General features: G+C 37.1%; 3 protein-coding genes across 5 annotated transcripts; 2 read left to right on the forward strand and 1 right to left on the reverse strand.

Annotated features, from left to right (window-relative positions):
* Positions 1–822: 822 nt before the first annotated feature.
* LOC132168181 (uncharacterized) lies at positions 823–7563 on the forward strand. 3 transcript variants are annotated; one of them, XM_059579297.1, is made up of 4 exons: positions 823–959; positions 1883–2032; positions 6194–6459; positions 6618–7563. In XM_059579297.1, the coding sequence occupies exons 2-4, from the start codon at positions 1909–1911 to the stop codon at positions 7425–7427; spliced, it is 1200 nt and encodes a 399-aa protein (XP_059435280.1). In that variant the 5' UTR covers positions 823–959; positions 1883–1908; the 3' UTR covers positions 7428–7563. The 3 variants fall into 3 exon arrangements, with proteins under 3 accessions (XP_059435280.1, XP_059435282.1, XP_059435281.1); XM_059579299.1 differs by having other exon boundaries at positions 6194–6330; XM_059579298.1 differs by lacking the exon at positions 823–959 and adding an exon at positions 1029–1092.
* Positions 7564–8669: 1106 nt separating this feature from the next.
* On the forward strand, positions 8670–12157 carry LOC132187997 (uncharacterized). Its single transcript, XM_059602420.1, has 6 exons — positions 8670–8797; positions 9413–9576; positions 10230–10426; positions 10573–10813; positions 11415–11551; positions 11688–12157. The coding sequence occupies exons 2-6, from the start codon at positions 9453–9455 to the stop codon at positions 11913–11915; spliced, it is 927 nt and encodes a 308-aa protein (XP_059458403.1). The 5' UTR covers positions 8670–8797; positions 9413–9452; the 3' UTR covers positions 11916–12157.
* A 2379-nt stretch (positions 12158–14536) lies between these two features.
* Positions 14537–15985, reverse strand: LOC132163038 (probable aquaporin PIP2-8). The gene is made up of 4 exons (XM_059573577.1): positions 15585–15985; positions 15198–15493; positions 14986–15126; positions 14537–14904 (listed from the first exon to the last, which is right to left on the reverse strand). Exons 1-4 carry the CDS (start codon positions 15865–15867, stop codon positions 14785–14787), a joined length of 840 nt encoding a protein of 279 aa, XP_059429560.1. The 5' UTR covers positions 15868–15985; the 3' UTR covers positions 14537–14784.
* Positions 15986–18575: the final 2590 nt, after the last annotated feature.

Below are 18575 nucleotides of genomic sequence, written 5' to 3' on the forward strand. Positions count from 1 at the left end.
ATATCACATTTAAATAGTAATACAGCATGATTCAATATACTCATAATTAAATACACCCAGGACTTCATCATGTGTACGGATCAAGAATGGCCCACTCTCCAACCAGCACACCTAAAACATCCAAACTAGTTTTATATTTGTATCACAAAATGGATCTCATTAGCACACCCTAATCCTAATTAATAAATTTAAGTGAATCCTTCACATTAAACACCGTCCATTTTTACTTTTTACTTTTTTTTTTTTTTTTTGGACTAAAAAAAATTATTCAACCTACCCCATTCTTTTTGTTTTACCGTTCAAATTTTGTTTTGTTATATCTATATGTCGATATACATAATAATGTCTTGTCATATGTGACGTTCATATTAGACTCACGTGTCGAAAGGAAAAAGCTTGAAACTTTATGAAATATCAATTAATTTTATTTAAAAAAATATTTTATTAATAAACTAGACATCACACGTGGGTCTCTAAAATATTAAATTAATCCATAATAATAATAATAATAATAACATATAAGACCGGATAAAAGTTGCCGTTTACATTTTTGAAGGGGATGCCGAAGCGGCGAAGCTTAGTCATTGTCGGCCCAAAGAAATATAGTGGGAAAGGAATATGGATCAACGAACAGCAGCAATATTTTGATCGCACAAAATCTGGTCCCATTTCTACGGATTTTCTTCCATTAACTTCGCGTCATGAATTGCAGAGGTGTCGCTCATGCACGGCTAGCCTGTAATTATCAAAGCATTAAAATTCAAACCCTTAGAAAATTGCTTCATTTAAAACCTCTTGTTTTGTTTGTCAACATTCAACAACCTTCTAGAAAAGTCATTTGCGTGGTCAATAAAGCAAGAACATCGAAATTTCAGTTTTGTTGCATTTGCAAGAAAGAGGAAAAACATTTTTATTGCTACAAGAAAATTAACTTCTGAAAGCACCCATCTGATTCAAAGGTTTCTCTCTCTCTCTCTCTCTCTCTCTCTGTGTATATATATATATAATGTTTTCTGTGATTTTGTTGGGTTTTTTTGATGCTCTGTAGTTCTTTTTTCTTTGTGAGCTTTGGTTCAGCCATAAGTTTCATGGGTAACTAATCTTTTTCTTCTTCTTTTTGGTTTTTTTGGGTTGCAAGTCAACTTCAAATTTGTTGGGTTGATTTAGTGCTCTGTAAATAATCTTTCTGCCCTTTGGGCTTTTTGAGCTAAACCAAGTTTGTGAAGAAAAAAGGTTGGTAATTGATATATGGGTCTGAACTGGTGTAGCTTCTCCTACGTTTGTTTGGTTGCTGAGAAAAGGTTTGAAAGGAAATTAACATATTTTTTTCTGAAACACTATGTGCCCAGTTTTTATGGGTTGAAAGCTCACCTGAGCTAAATCAACTGGTCGAATCTAGCTGAGTTGATCGGTGGTTTTAGTTTTCCTACTAGAGTTTGATTGGTTCTTTTCTAGTTCTCAGCAACTGTACAGAGCTCTAAGGAAATCCTGGTATTTCTGGGTGTCAATTTTTCAATTTCTAGAACTTTTTTTTTTTTTTTTCCTTTCAAATCATGAACTTTATCAGTGTAATTTTGCTGATCAATATTGGTGAATCTAGTAAAAAAAACTCCCACCATGTTGGCTTGAGAATTGAGATCGAATTTGTTTGAGCTTTTCTGGAAGAAAGGCTCATGTTTTTATGTTTAGATACAGTTTTTGAAGTTGTAAACTTTTACATAATTCTGGCTTTGATCTTAGAAGGAATTGAATCGAAAGGGAAGATAAGAGGCTTTTCAATTGCAAAAATGGAAGGCAAATAAGAAATTAGAAAACTTTCAATCTTGCCGTTCATTGGGTGGTAAATTAGCAGGTGTTTTACTCCTATATTTTGGGTTTGCAGGGGTACAGGTGGGCTAAACAAAAAAGATGTCTGGGAAAGGACAAGTACTCCCAGATTGTCCTAATTCATCAAATCCCTACCACGAATGCACTCAATCTTGCCTCAAAAAGATTTCTCAAGGCCAAACAAGCAAGGATAAGAAGAAATCAGGTAATTATTTTTACCAAATTTGCTCTGAGTTCTTCTGTACCTCTGCATCTGCAGCTTTGGCAAGCTTTCCTGTTGCCATAACTAGGATTTAAGTTATCCTTGGGAATTGATTAAATTTAATCTAGCAAGTTTAAGCTTAATCTGGTATGAGAATTTGTATAGAAATCTCATTCATACAAAATAATAATTAAAAAAAAAAAAATCTAGTATGAGAATTACTAAAGCAATATTTACCAAAAAAAAAAAGTAGTAAACCAATTAAATCATTTGCATAGGTTTTCTTGACCACCTTTATGGTAGGTGGAAAATTTGGATTGTTTTTGTCTTTCTTTTTCTTTTTTTATTCTAAGATGACGGCAGTTGAAAATAAGAAAGCTCCCAGCTCCACCTAAATTATTTTCTCAGGGTGCCCTTTCCAGTAATTTTTGTGGATTTGCATTGAGTTCACGTGTTATGTAAAAATTGTCTGCTCTAATTTGAGGTTGTGAATAAACACCTTTTTCAAGTAAGCAAAAAAATAAAAAAAATTTACGAAAATGCCACATCAAGACTAATAAATAGTATAGGGCCCTGGTAGAGACTCGAGAGAGGGAGGGCACTCGACCCCCTTCACCTACCAACCATAGAATTTTAATTGCCCACCGTGAAAACAAAAGAGGCTTTTCCCATTGAATATACAAACCACCACCCTTAAAACCAAGGTTGACTTGTCAAACTAAAAAGGCAAGGAAAAGACACGTTTCCACTTTCAAGGCAATAGGCACATGTCTTGACACAAATACAAAATATAAATAAATAAATAAAAACCTTAAAAAGAAAGGCACATGTGAATGCAAATCACAATTAGGGCACTTGAAAACCTTAAAATGCATAGGCCTCTTCAAAACAATTAATACCGTGAAAGATTCTGCACATGTAGAGAAGATGAAAACTCTTTTATTTTTTTTGTAAAATAGAATTGGTCATGATGATAATTTTCAAGGCATTGTGATGGCGGGATATGAGAAATTAATTCTATTAATTGATGTTGTGGCCAAGAATTTTGGGTATCTTTTTTTAGCTATTTCTTTTATAGGTTGGGGAGTGTGAGGTGGAAGTGCCTACAAACAAGCTAGCCTTTTTTTATTAACTAGGAGTATAATTTCGTATTAATATCTCTATGTTTTTAAGCTTTAGCATTTTAGCTATTTTAGAATATGAAAACTCATCAAGAAAAATTGAATAAATTAACTTGGGGTGTGAAAACATAAATAAATTATCTTTTGAATTTATATGTTTAAAACAATAATAAATTTTTGATTGTTTATTTATTTTGTTATCTATATTTTTAATTAATTTTTGTTCTAACTCTATTATTATTATTATTATTATTATTTTTAATTTTGCCCACGTAAACTAAAATTCTGGCTTCGCCACTAGCACCAATTATGTCACTTACTATAAAAAATTTAAAGATAATATTTTAAGACCAAATTTTTAAAAAAATGGAGGGGTGGGTTGACCATGGCCAAATTGGGGGTGGCCAAACCACCCCTAAGGCCATTGGTCGGTTCTGCTACCCCCTCTGGTCGACTTGGGGGTAGGGTTAGCAATTTGTATTCACATGTTAGGTTTAGGTCGTGTCGAGACATATATATATATATATATATATATATATATATATATATATATAAGATTATATGGGTAACCCCAAACTTGACCTATTTATTAAATAAGTCAATCCCCTCAACATTGACACAACCTATTTAAACAAGCAGGTGACACAACACAACACAACACGACCTGCATAACTCGTTTATGCCGGTCACTCATTGGTTAGAGGATTGATCCGAAAATAAATCGTTTATTAATCGGGTTCACCCAATTTGACCCAAATTCTATTTTACTAAGCCATAACCCACTAATTTCATATTCAGTTCGTGTCGAGTTGCAGGTCATGTCAAAAATTATTAGTCCTGCTTGTGGGTAGCCAAACCACCGCCCCAAATGGCCATGGGGGTGGTTCGGCCACCTCCTCTAAGCATATCTAGGGGTGGTCGAACCATCCCCAATGGCCATGAGGGTGTTCAGCCACCCCCAAGTGGGGCCAAAAAAAAAAAAAAAATGGAAAAGGTGGTCGAGCCACTCACTTTGGCCAAATGAAGGGTGATTGAGCCACCCCAAGACCAAGAGGTTGGTTCAATCACCCTCTCTGAACAGTTTGGGGGTGACCAAACCACCCTTATGGCCTTAGAGGTGATTCGGCCACCCCCCATTTGGCCAAAAGGGGTGGCACAACCACAACCTCCATTTCTTCTTTTTTTTTTTTCTTTTTAAAATTTGGGTTTTTTTTTTTTTTAATTATTGTAAGTGACACGTGTCATGATATGATTGGTACTAATGTGGCACATTAATAGATTCTGTCAATTTTTCAAACGATAAATACCTATATTTTTGCTTAATTCAAGGAGTATTTAATTACTTTTTAAGCCACAATGAGCTATTTGTCACAACCTCAAACTATCGGACCAATTTAGCAATTTTTCCATAATATTAAGGACCCAAAGGAGAAACAAATAAAGGAGGGAAAGCATCAAGAAAGTGGAAGTCTCTTAGCAAAAAGATCTATTGGCTTGTAGGGTGATCAAGGAGAACTATGGAAACTACATGATGTATTTCATGAGCCTTATGAGCAGTCAAATGTAGAATAAGTTTGTTGATGTTAGAATATAAATTAAATGATTAAATTAACTATTTCTAATCAATTTAGATTTTTGCGATAATTGATGATTTAATATGGTATCAGAGCAAAGGTCCTAAGTTCGAACCATGTCTTTGTCATTCATCTCTCATTTCAATTAAATATTCTACTTGTTGGATATTATTAAGCTTTTGGGAGAACCAGTGATATCCTACTTGGAAGTTTCAAATCCTATTCTAGCTATGGGGTAATTTAGTTGTTTCATATGCTTTTCTATCCAACTTAAAGGCTGATTTGGACGGACATGGGGTAATTTGTTGTTTCATATGATTTTCCATCCAACTTAATGGCTGATTTGGATGGAGGGGGCAATTTGACAACGAAACTTCAAAATAGGATTTGAGTTGCAATGAGTTAAAGTTTATGGGGCGTAATATAGCCATTTCATGTGCTTTTCCTTAGTGCCACCCTTTCTTTTCTCTTGCTTTCTTTTAATTGCAGACAAAACAACTTTTTTTGAAGTTTCCTTCATCCTCAAATGTTTCTTAGGTTTAACAAAAACGATAATGCTTTCTTTTAAAGACCTTAAAAATGCAATTGATCTAATAGTTCTAAGTGAGTTAGCGCCAGTTTTGCTACCTTCCCTTCTTTGATTATATTTGAAATTCAAGGAAACAACTATAGAATTCAATTTTTCACACATTGCGAGGCAGTATTACGATTCTAAGTGTCTCACATGGCTTAAGTGCAAACCACGTGTATATGAACTCTTTGGTACCCTTTTCTTGCAAATTGGTTTTCAAAAGTGAGTTTTACTTGAGGTTTGTATCATTTGGTATTAGAGCCAGCCATCACATTGAGTATGGGATCGACTGAGCTATGACTTTGTGGTCGAGCCAAGGAGAGAGCGACTTATAGGCTGGGTTAAAATGTTTGGGTATTATGTATGGGCATAGTGTTAAGTCTATGAAATTGATAGGTGAGTGGAGCCGCCAAGAGAAAAATGGCTACTATCGGGTCAGTGTTGAATGTCGATAAAGTGGGCTGCTGTAGATGTCAATTGTGGAGCGTGGCGGTATGTTACGATCCTAAGTGTTCCTTATGGCTTAAATGTAATCATAATCATGTGTATATAAGCTTTTAAACACTCTTCCCTTGCGAGTTGGTTTTTAATGGTAAGTTCTATGAGATGTTTGTAACATCATGGTATCCAAGGTCATTCATTAAGAACTATTAGGGAGGATGAGACCACGATGAGGCATGATACTGTAACTGTTTTGATTCACTAAGCCATGATATTTATGTGACATTTCCTTGTCCTCTAAAACCCTTCTTTATTGCAGGGTTGTGATTAGGAGTCTGCGTTGCTAATTTGAATATGCCATCCTTGATGTTTGAGTAGTTCATCCCTTCTCACACAGTGCATCCACATCTACATGATATGATAATTGGTTCCTAAATATGTTTCTTTGTAATTGCAGGCTCGGTTATCCTTGATGTTTCCAGAAGTTTTGGCAGGAGAAAGAAGGAAAGTTCCCGGCCAAATTCTCCACAAGTGCATGACAAATTGCCTTCTCCAAACGCAGTTTACCCATCTGGTTTTGCTTCTAAGAAAAAGGTAGAAGTAGAAAATGGTGAGGATTTTCCTCATTTTGATGCTAAAGAAACTTTTGCCCAATATCCTTTTCTCAACAAGGGCCCAGTCCAATCCTCTCAATCAGTGCCTACGTCCGGAATTCTCACACTGGTTCATACTCTCTCTCTCTCTCTCTCTCTCTCACAAGCACATGTACACGAATGTTCTTTCTTGGTTTCTTTTCTCTTTGTGGGGGATGATTATCACATCAAACATCTTATAAATCCCCTGTTTTTTGTATCCATTTGACTCCTCTCTCGTGGTGACAGCCCGACAATTCCAGAGACACTCCGAAGATAAATGGCGGCCTCTTCTATGGAGAAACAACAAACAGTCGGGTAGAGGATGAAAAGCTCCATGCTTCACAAAACGGTGTTCCTAAACCTCTTCTTGATGACATGGGAGAACATGGTGGTGGTGCTTCAGCTACCGAATCCATGAACTTTACTTTCACTGGTATTACCAACCCTTTAGAAGGCAGCGATGACGAAGAGATCCAATCTGTAATTTCTGATTCCTGCGTCTCCGTCGGACGATATCACGTAAAAGAAAGCTTAGCTTCCATTCTGCAGTCCATCTTTGACAAGTATGGAGACATAGCTGCAAGCTGCCAGTTAGAATCCTTATCCTTGCGCTCTTATTATCTGGAGTGTGTATGCACTGTGGTGAAGGAGTTGCAATCCAGTTCAGCTATACATCTGACCAAACCCAAAATCAAAGAGCTGTCGGCCATTCTTAAGGATGTTGAATCTGCTAAAATTGATGTCAGCTGGCTGCGAGGCATAATCAATGACATGACAAAAGATGTTGAGCTCATCAGCCAGCACCGAGCCATTGAGTCAGCAAAGAGCAACTGTGACAGTGAGTTGGAAGCAAAAAGGAAAGAGCTAGCATCTCAAATGGAAGATCTCTCTCTTAAAGAAAAAGAGGCTGCCATTGCCAAGAAACAAGTAGCTAAAACCAGAGCTCGGCTGAGTGAGCTTGAGCTCAAAGCTTCCCAGCTCAATGAGACTATTTTGTCTATCAGGTCCAAGGTTGAAAATTTTCAGGGCAGATCCTTGTTAGATGAACTCTTGTGATGCAACCGTGAACGAACCAAAAGGTTTCAATTTCTCGTGTTGTATAAGTACGGCAATAGAACACCATAAACTAGGACATCATATATTTGCATGTTGTAATACAATTTGAAATAAAGGGATTGAAGGCTTTGTTCTATTCTTGCTTCCTGTAACAAACTTAAGGTTGAATTTATCCTTGAGAAAGATTGCACTTAATCGATGTAATACACTTAGAATCGTGTTAAGATCGTAACATATTTGCATTCCTCATCTTTTTCCGCTCTCTTATATTTCTTGCTTCCCAACTACATTATAGAACTAGTTTGATTATGTCTTGCAGATGTATACACTTATATTTCACTCATTAGCTTTCTAAATGGAATCATTTATCGATAAAGTCTAATACAAAAAATATTTAATTGAAATAGGGTAAATTGTAGAGGTAGAATTTGAACTTTAGACGTTTACTGTCCTTTATAAATGAAGTCTATCACGTATTTGTAGTAAATTCAATAGAAATGCTCTTAAAATGGGAATAGGATTCTCTCCAATCCATAATAGACCGGAGAATATTCAGTTCATGGCTGAGATTTCGTTTTAGAAATCCTAGAGCCATAAATAGGACATCTGTCCCATTAAAAATAAAAAATAAAAAAACTAATATTTCAAATTAAAAAAATAAAAATAAAAATTAATAAAAGAATAAGGGGTGACTGGCCACAAGGGGTTGCCGGACCACCCCATTTTAGATGGGGGTGGCTCTAATGGCCGGCAAGGGGTGGCTAGACCACCTCATGGCCCTTGGGGGTGGTTCGGCCACCCCCTAATCCCATATCTTAAAAAATAATAATAATAAATAAATAAAAAAAAATTTTGCCCTTGGGAGGCCGGACCACCCCCAAGGGCCCTCGGATCTAAAAAAAATTGTTTGGCCCTTGGGGTGGTGAAATCACCCTCAGTCCCAACTGATGGCTAGCCACTCCTTAATTTTTTATACTTTTTTTAATAATTTTTTTAAAAATTATATAATTTTTTTTTATTATTATTAATGGGACATATGTCTTATTTATGGCCTTAAGATCTCTTTTCTGACTATTAACTAGATATTCTCCAGTTCATTTTAGACCGAATAGGATCTTGTTCCCTTATAATGGTCCAAAATGTTTGTACATAATTTGGACCTATAACCCGACCCGAGGGCCCAACTCGTAGTGTTCAAGACTTCTAGTTTCACCGACCATACTATCCAAGCCCAGTATTTTGTGGTAATTACAACAATTCCATACACGTTCCTCTAATTCGCGATTTTCACTCCCCAATCTCCATTCCTCTCATCCAAAACAAAACTCCCAGATAGCGCGCTCTGCAATCGAATCAAATTTCCTTCACAGGTTCGTCTCTTTCATCTTTGTGCAATCGAAGCAATTTCTTTGTTGAGATTTAAGTTGGCTTTCTAGGGTTTGGTTAGGGTTTTTGTTTTTTATGCTTGTTTGGTCACTGCGAAAAGACTGGAAAATAGAGGGGGGAAACGAAGTTTCTATCTTTCTATTTCTTTTAGGTTATATAATTGAGTAACATAATCAGCTCAGATGTCTTACATGCTTATTTGATTGTTTCTTTGTTTGCCTCAATGCCTGGGGTACTGGAAACCGGAATTTTGTAGAACTTCGAATTTTCTCGCTTTCTTTCCCTCGGTTTTCCCGGGAACGGAATACAGGATAAGTGTAATCGTTCGGATCTTTGTGTGATTTCGTATGTATGGTTGTTACTCAAGAGAGCCTTATAGTATTTATAGTAAAAAAACACACATATATAATTGGAACTCCCTTTGTAATTCAAGATTGAATTTTAGAAATAGTAAAAATTAAGTATTTGAAGCCTTGCATCATGGTCAATTTTCGACTTATAATGTTAATTGGTTAGGAAATAGTTCTTCTATGTTGTTGTTGTTGGTTTTGGTTACCTGAATGCGAATAAAGATTTAATTATTGAACTGTATTGTTCAGGTAACTGAAGTGGTGTAGAGGAGGTGAGCTCAGGATAAAGATGACTGGCGAAAGAGGAGTGCACCAGGATTGCAGGAATGCATCAAATCCTTACCATGAATGCAGCGAATACTGCTTCAAAATAATTGCCGAATCCAAGGCTTGGATGGAGCAAAATGAATCAGGTCAGATATATCCTCTTTATTTTCTATCTTGATTGTTAAGTAACTCTAATCGTTATGAGCTTGAACTTTATGATATTTGTCTCTCTGTTTCCAGATTTCCCCTCTGGTTATCAGTAACTAGGGGTTAAAGCTTCCTTGAGTTTTCAGTGCTACTTTTGTTATAGGGGTTAAAGCTTCCTTGAGTTTTCAGTGCTACCTTTGTTCTAGTTTAGTTTTTGAAGTTTGCCTTAGGGAACAAGCCAATGCTTTCTTGGACCTTGCAGCCCTGTATTGTTTGAAAAATTAGGTATACTTTCTTCTTCACGGTCTTTAAGGGCTATGCTGATTGCATGATCTGATCCTTGTTGGAGCCGTTCTTTGGGACATTAGAAGTGTGTAAATTTTTATCATCATTCAAGGTTGATTAGGGATTTACATTATTTATCTATTCTGTTAATATTTCTATATTTTTCTTTTTATCTAGAGCTCTGCCCTGCTTGGCCAATAATATTGTCTAATTCTTTAAAATATGCACATTTAGGTCTCTAAATTGATATCTGAGTATAATATGTCATTTGCAAGATCCTAGGTTTTTTACCATAATGTATTTCTATGTCATTATGCTTATTGCATGTAGTGTTACTTCCCTTACTTAACCTTGGTACTTCTATCAGAAGTAGTGCAAGCTAGTGGTTTGAGTGGTCAGTCCAATTCTGGTGCTCCAGAGCAGGATGAAGATCTACATGATGACAGACAAGATTTTGAAGATCATGCTGATGGTGATAAAGACTATCCTGTCGAGGAGAACATAGAAGATGTCACAAAACTCACAGGGAGGAAGAAGAAATTGTGGGAGTTGAGAAATAAAATGGTGAGGTTGTCTTTAACTTTAATAAATAAGCTCATGTTCTGAAATTGATTGGATTTAAGGGAAAAATAAATAGTTCTATAATGTTAACTTTTGTAATTATTTATAAACCTTTTGAAATTAAATTGTTTGTGGCTGTGTGATGGCAGATGAAGGCAAAAAGTGACAATCAAAAAGAAATAGCTGCTGAAAAGAAAAGAATGGAAGCTCCAACTGAGTCAAGGGGCATATCTAAACAAAAATGGATTGACGAGAGGAAGAAAAAAATTGGCAAACTTCTAGATGCTAATGGTCTGGATATGACAAAGGCTTATATGCTAGATACACAAGAGGCTGCAGAATTAAAATATAAGAAATGGGAGAAGGATCCTGCTCCATATGGTTGGGATGGTATGTTTATATATAATTTTATTGATTTATTCCTATTTCATCACATTGGTTACACTTTTAATTTATGCATGTCTGCCTTAGGTTCATACAAACACACATTTCATTTTCCTTTATTGACATGTATGAATCTTGGAACAAATAATCATCTGTGAACACAATTAATAAATGTGTTATTATCAAGTTGTGTCTGCTCGTTGAGATGATAGAATAGGGACACAGTTATATGGGCGGTAGAAATGGCACACGTATGAGAATACCTCTCTAGTATCATGGATGCACCATTAGAAGGACGTAGATTGAGGAACCCATTCAAGGAATTCTGCTGCTCGTGCTAGGAGCTTTATCGAAATTGAAATTGCATTGGAATTATGGTCTTTAACTTCACAATATCAGAATGGTGACATTACCTCTTGTTAGTGTTTAGACAGGTTTCATTTTGTTGTAGTCTACTGATTACAAAATCATGTCTTAATCTTCTTCTTTTGCTTCTCTAAAATTCATAAATTGATACTTAACAAAAAAGAGCTTGAAGGTTCTTCATGAGTGATGTAGGGGACATATATTTCTTTGAGAATGAAGCTAACGTATATTGTTTTAACAGTTTTCAATCAGAAAACTTTGTACGATGCCTACAAAAAGCGGACAAAGAACGTTGAGGTCGATTTGGAAGAATATAACAGAATGAAAGAAGCTGATCCAGAGTTCTACCGAGATGCTTCAAGTCTCCAGTATGGAAAGGTACAATTTTGTTGAAGAAATGCAATGCTTCCTGTGGTAGTTCTGGCTTATAGTAACTCACCCAAAAAAAAAAAAAAAAAGGTGATATGGCTTATGGTAGGGGCCTTAAGCTTATGATTTTTCCTTCATCTCGCAGGCACAAAAGACCTCAGAGGAAAAGATTGATAGGATGGTGAAGGAACTCAAGGACCGGGACGAGAAACGCAAGTCGTTTAGCAGGAGGAGGAGGTTCCATGAGGAGAAGGATATTGATTCAATCAACGACCGTAATGAGCATTTCAACAAGAAGATTGAACGAGCCTTTGGTAAATACACACTAGAGATTAAAAACAATCTCGAGCGAGGAACTGCATTGCCTGACTAAAGGCAATTGCCTAGAGTGACGCACTGTATTTTGATGTTTTTGTCTTATTGTGTACAAATCTTTCTGTCCAATGGAATATATGATATTCATGACGGAAATGTGGTAAATCAGGTTCTCCTAAACTAAATAGTGGAAAGTTGGATGGCAATGGCCATTGTCAATCTTCTGCTAATTTGTGGTCAGAGTATGATGTGGATTGAACTTGTGCTAAATTTTCAAATGAAGTTTTATATTTTTATGTTTGTTGCTGAGTAAACAAGTATAGATCCAGTTAAAACTGCTCTCACGCTTAGGGTTTTAAACTTTTCTCTCTTGCCATTGATAAGATAAAAAGCCTGAGGTGGAGGGAAGAACCCTCCTCCTCCCCTCGTCTATCCCTCTTCCTCTCTCACCATGTTACTTCTCACAGGGGATATCTTTTTTCCGGTTCTTTTCACCTCTTATGAGGCATTATCCATCGTCTTGTGCGATTTATCTAATCTTCTCTAGAAATCACAACTACAGCCCCCTCCTCTAACGCTCTACCGCCTCTCCTGAGTCATAGCGATAGACTTTTTTGTTTGGATTTGTCATAGGTTTCCAATCCAGCTTCTTTGAAGCTCAATTTGTCATCCCCTGACAGCCCTCCCATCCAACGTCTCTCCATCATTGTCTTCGGCATCATCTCCTCCCCCCAACTCTCCACTGCCTCCCCTGAGTCACAACGACGGCTCTTTCGTTTGGATTTGTCATAGGGTCTCCAATCCGGCTTCTTTGAAGCTCGATTTGTCATCCCCCGACAGCCCTGCCATCCAATGCGCCTCTCCATCATCATCTCCAGCTTCATCTCCTCCTATCATTGCCTCTCACTCATCCTTCCGGCCTTCACATGCCAGTGCATGGATCTCACGAGCCTCCACGTCTCCGCCACCTCTGCCTCTGGTGTTGCTGATTTTTTGACTTTGAGATTTTATTTTGCTTTTTATTATGTATTTCTTTTATGTTTTGTTGTTGTATTGTTGCTTTATATATTACCTGAACCGGTTGGGCTTTAGACTTTGTGTCTGTGTAGGAAATCTTTTTTTTCCACTTTTCTGGTCTCCTCCTATTTCATTGAGGTGTTAGTGGTCTGTTTAGATTGAGTTTTTAAAAATAACCTGAACCGGTTAGGCTTCATACTGTCTGTGAAGGGAACCATTTTTTTCTTATTCTTTTTCTACTTAATCTTTACAGTTTCTTTGGAAACTTGTCTAAATTTAAGTTTTTAGGGGTTTTCATACTCAAGATGATTTTATCCATCATAATGTGCTGCATCTTTCATCAGCTGCATTCGCATGTGACTTCAATCGTTCTAGTCTCCTTTCAGTTCATTGAGGTGCTAGTAGTTTGTTTGTATCGGTTTTTCCAGTTAAGCTTGTGTTTATTTTCTGTTTTTCTGTCTTTGCAGTAATTTCCTTTGAAAAAAAAAAAAAAAAAAAAAAGGTAGAGATCCAGTTAAAATTGGACTGACTTCCAGGGTCTATTCAGAGCAATTCCAAGGGCTTGATCCTTGAGTAGAGCCGCAGTTTACAACTGTGACAGGTTCAGAAGCATCATTTTCAAAATTTATTATGAGTTTGAATACCATTAAAATATCAGAAGCATCATTGTCAACAAAATACAAATGAATTGTTCACTCCTTCGAGTAAGCTATATTAATATGTAACCTATTTATTTCCTATGGTATAACATTGTTCTCAGCTACCACCCCTCCGGAGACCTTTTTACAAGATCAAGTTGCATATGAACCTTTTTAATAGGAAGAATTTTAGGTCTAGTGAGAACTCGGCAATCGCCCTTGAAACAAGTTAGTTAGGGTTTTTTTTTTCCTTTTTCTTTTTCTTTTTGGTGAGCAAGCTAGGTTGAATGGTAGCTTAAGACATGAGGAAAACCTCCCCGTGACCACTGTCAGCCTGAATTTTGAGGACCACTGCCCTCTCTCAGAAATGATCCCATTGTAAGATTCCCATTCTGTGTGGTAAAATATATAAATAAAATAAATAAAAAGGCAAATTTTAAAATTTACTTTTTCTCTTTTAATCTTTTTTTTTTTTTTTTCTTTTTATAGCTTTTTTCGATACGGTTTTTGATGAACGAAGCGGACCCCTACCATACCCTACCCCCACTTCACCCACCCCCCATGTGATGCCATGACATTGAGATCCTATGGTCCCATGACACGTGGCACTCTCAGCCTCGAATCCCATCCCATCCGCTTTCATTTTCTGGCTTTTGCTTGCCTCCGTCCCACTCCCATTGGCTGGACCTTAGTCCAAAAAGCGGTCTCACAGAGAGAGTGAGAAAGCTGCAGAGACCCATCAAGAGCATCTTTGCTCCTTGAATGACACGTGGCTTGACACTTTGCGGAATCCAAGGTCATCCCAAGTTCAATCTCCACCGTTGGTTCCAATGCAGAGAGTTTCGTACTAATCATGCGTACCCGTTTTGTCCTTCACCAAAATCATGATGGCTTAAGTGGGAGAGATTAAGGGTAAAATTTGGGTTGCAATTGCAAATCCACTTTCTTGTCAGAGAATTAGAATAAACACACCATAACGAAAGAAGATTAGAGAGAGAGAGAGAGAGAGATACAACAACAGGGATTAAAAAAAGAGCAGCAACAACACCACTAGTCATGAACAATATGATACACATCCAATGCTAATAACAATAAAAGATTAAATTATAAATAAAACAAGGAAAAAAAGAAAAAGGGGGTCATCATCATCATCATGATCAACATCCTCTCATATTACACGCAAACAAACAAATAGGGGGAGCGAAAGAGAAAGGAGACATTAGAAATTATAAGTTTTCATTCAGGTTTTGAGGTTGCTTTTGTCTTGTCTCTTTAGTTGGTGGGGTTGCTGCGGAAGGATCCCAAAGCCTTGATCGCCGCTGCTCTCAGTATGTACTGGTGGTACGCCGCTGCAGCCAGTGCTCCCACAAACGGACCAACCCAGAAGATCCACTGCACCAAATTATATACCCATTTGTTTACAATTCAAAACACATCAAAAAACATATTCACAAATATGCAATGTGCACTTACTTGGTGATCCCAGACTTTTTCATTGTTGTAGATAACAGCAGCACCGAAGCTCCTTGCTGGGTTGATACCAGTTCCGGTGATGGGGATGGTGGCCAAGTGCACCATGAACACAGCGAACCCAATAGGGAGTGGAGCCAACACCTGCGCACAGACAAACATGAAAACCATATACTAACTAAAATAGCTAAAAAAACGTTGGAAGGGTTACATACAGGCACGTGAGAGTCACGAGCGCTCCTCTTTGGGTCGGTGGCTGAGAAAACGGTGTAGACCAGCACAAAGGTACCGATGATCTCAGCACCCAAGGCGGTGCCGGTGCTGTACCCTGACTGAACAGAGTTAGCTCCACCGCCAAGCCTGTTGTAGTCGTGCTTCATGAAAGCCTTGACCAACCCAACGCCGGAAATGGCTCCCAAGCACTGCACCACCATGTACGACACAGCACGAATCAGCGACACCTTCCGGGCCAAGAACAGCCCGAACGTCACGGCCGGGTTGATATGCCCACCTACACAGCAAACAAAATTACTACAAAAGAAGAAACAGAGAGCTTTACGAAATTTCAAGCATTGTAGGTTTGAGGGGTATGGGGTTTTTACCAGAGATACCGGCGGTGCAGTACACAAGGACGAAGATCATGCCACCGAAGGCCCAAGCGATACCCAGAAGCCCCACGCCGTCGCAGGGTCCGGTAGCCTTCTTGTGGCCGATGACAGTGGCAACGGTGACGTAGAGGAAGAGGAGGGTGGCGATGAACTCGGCTATGAGGGATCTGTAGAAGGACCATAGCTTGAGCTCGGCCAGGTCGAGGAGTGGTGCCGGTGGAGGGTCCACGTAGTCCTTGCCATGGCTCTGCCCTTCTTCGCTCACTTCCTTTGACATCTTCTTTAACAGTGAAGCTCTCTCTCTTCCCTCTTTCTGTGTTTGCTTTTGCCTGTCTGTTTCTCAAAAACCTTGTGAGCTGAAGAAGAGTAAGTGAGAGAGAGATTTAAAGAGTGATGAGAAGGGCAAGGGGGGAAAGGTGCATTAAGCCAAAGGGCAATTTGGGAATATAATGTGGCTGCTATAAAATATGTAGAAAAAATGGTTGGGAAATAGGAAAGAGTTTTTTTTGAGGAAGATTAGTAGGATTAGGGTTTTAGAGAGGGGCGGGAGTGGGACCCAGAGTGTACAGCGAGACCATGTGAGGACTAATCATCTGTTGGGTGGGGTTCGATGGGTAGGGGGGCTCATGCGTCAGCCTGGCATCCAACCAAAGCCACGCCCACGCCACGCCTGCAACGGTTATTTTTTGTCTTTTTCTCCTTCTCTGTCTTCTTTTACAGGGCAACCCCCCTTCTCTTTTTGGGACCCTCGTTGTGTAGGACATGTTTAAAGAACTAAAAAGGCCTTTTGGGGTTTTGTTAATGGTAATGGATGGCACTAATTATGCTGCATGTTTGAAAGGCCTTTTTGGGATATGGGTGGGGAGGGCTACTTTTGTGGGGGGTTTTTGTTAATGTCAATGAAGATTAGATTACAACATGCAAATGAAACTAACGGTTTGAGAGGACTTTTTCCCTGGTTGGAGAGGACCCAGAAACAATATTAACCACTTAATTTGGTTATAATTATTAAAGTATTAACTAAATAATTACATTTATTGAAAAAACTTCACTTATTCCTAATCTTTTATTACTTTTATAATCTTACATTCAATCTTTAAAAAATTGAAATCTAGAACCATTTTTAAAAACTTTGCAATGTCAACCCAAGTCCTCAATCATTAAGGTTTAGAATTAAATCAAACACTACTAAAATGTTCCTTATATCACTTTTTAAAAATGCAAAATCCTTACTTTAAGAATTTTAAAAAATAAAATAAAAAGTTAAAAAAAAAAAAAAAAACCAAAACAAAACATTAAAAAAGGAGGGGGGGTCAAATGGGTGGTTAGCTTCTTTCTTTTTCTTTTTTTTTTGACGGGAGTATTTTGAAGATTTTGACTTCATCCTAACAGATCGGTGACATTGTAACTTTTTTAAATATAACGACCGGACATTACAACTTTTTAAAAGGTTGAGTATATGGGATAAGTGAAGTTTCTCATTTTTTTTATTAGCCACAAAATTTAGTTTAAATAGTTATTTGAAATGGTATCAGAGTCAATTTTGGTGTAACAGAAGAAAGAGACGTGAAGAGCACACCTAATATTATTCCAAAGTCCTAAGTTTGAAACCACTCCTCAAAACATCTCTCTCTATCGTTTGCTATTACGTCTATGGTACTTGAAAGATATTGTCTGTTAGCTTTTGCAAGGTTTAAATTTGATGTCAAGGTGCTTGAAGAATACTCACATCCAATTGATAATGAAGTTTGAAAAGAAAAAGAAAAAGAAAGAGCACTTACATATTCATCATGAATCTATTGTAAGTCATCGTCACATCTCTCAAGTAACTTTCATAAATCCCTTCGAAGTTAATCTCCTACCAACAATTCACACCTGGCTCCAATTTTATTTTCTTTTTATTCTCATATAATCTTCTTTTTTTTTTCCCATTATTTTAAGTTTCTGTTTAGTTTAGTAATTTCAAAACACAATAATGAAAAATTCAATTTTTTTAAAGATGCATAGTGTTGTCTCTATTTAAAAAACGTACGTTTTAAATCTGCACCATTTATCTGTAGCACGAGTTTTATAAAATATATCATATTTTTCAGAACTGATGAGATGCGATAAATAAGAAGAAAAATGCAAAAACAAGCAATCACAAACACAAAGATTTTTACGTGATTTACTACTAAAGTCTACGTCCACAGAGTTTCAAGGATATTTCACTATTTATTAAGAAACAATTAATACATGAGACGTGAATATTCAGGAATACATCAATCGCACAAAACCCTACAAACATAAGCGATTATAAATATGACAACCAACTAGGTCAAAACATCAACACGAGCCAAAACAATTTCTAGGGGGCAGTTTGCATTGCTTCATGGACTAAGCCTCATAAAAAATTTCATTTAGACCGTAGTGCTTCTTACGTCGAATCAAATCGAATACAAATTAGACTCCACATAACCTATCAACGAGAACTTATATTTTTCACATTTTTAAATTGTCATCAACTCTATTTGTTAAAATTTTTGTTATTGTACTTTCAAAACAAAAACATTAATAAACAATTCAAATGCAAAACATTCTTAAAACACACAAAAATAGTGTATTTTATAATTTTGTTTCAAATTTTAAACGGCTATTTTTTAAATGCATTTCTAGAACACTTTTAGATATTTTTAATTTAAAAATGTGTATTTATGCGGGACCAACGACACTTATGTTGTCAAAATGATTTGTAAAAGCCTTAATTAAGCACGTCCAACGTGCTTAAATTAATGATCAAAACGTGGGAAGTTAATTATAGAGGGATTTGAACTGTGCTGTGGACGACCACCGGGACGAAAATACCCCGCTAAACATTCCTTATAATTGTTTAATGGTTGGTGCGCCAACCTGGTAAAATCGTCCTCCAATCTGTCTTTAGTCTGGCTTTTGTCCTTATCCACCAACGGCACTATTGCGCAAGCACGGCGGACTTGATGCAGTGCA

The sequence above is a fragment of the Corylus avellana genome, chromosome ca1 (assembly GCF_901000735.1).
Source record: "Corylus avellana chromosome ca1, CavTom2PMs-1.0".
NCBI lineage: Eukaryota > Viridiplantae > Streptophyta > Magnoliopsida > Fagales > Betulaceae > Corylus > Corylus avellana.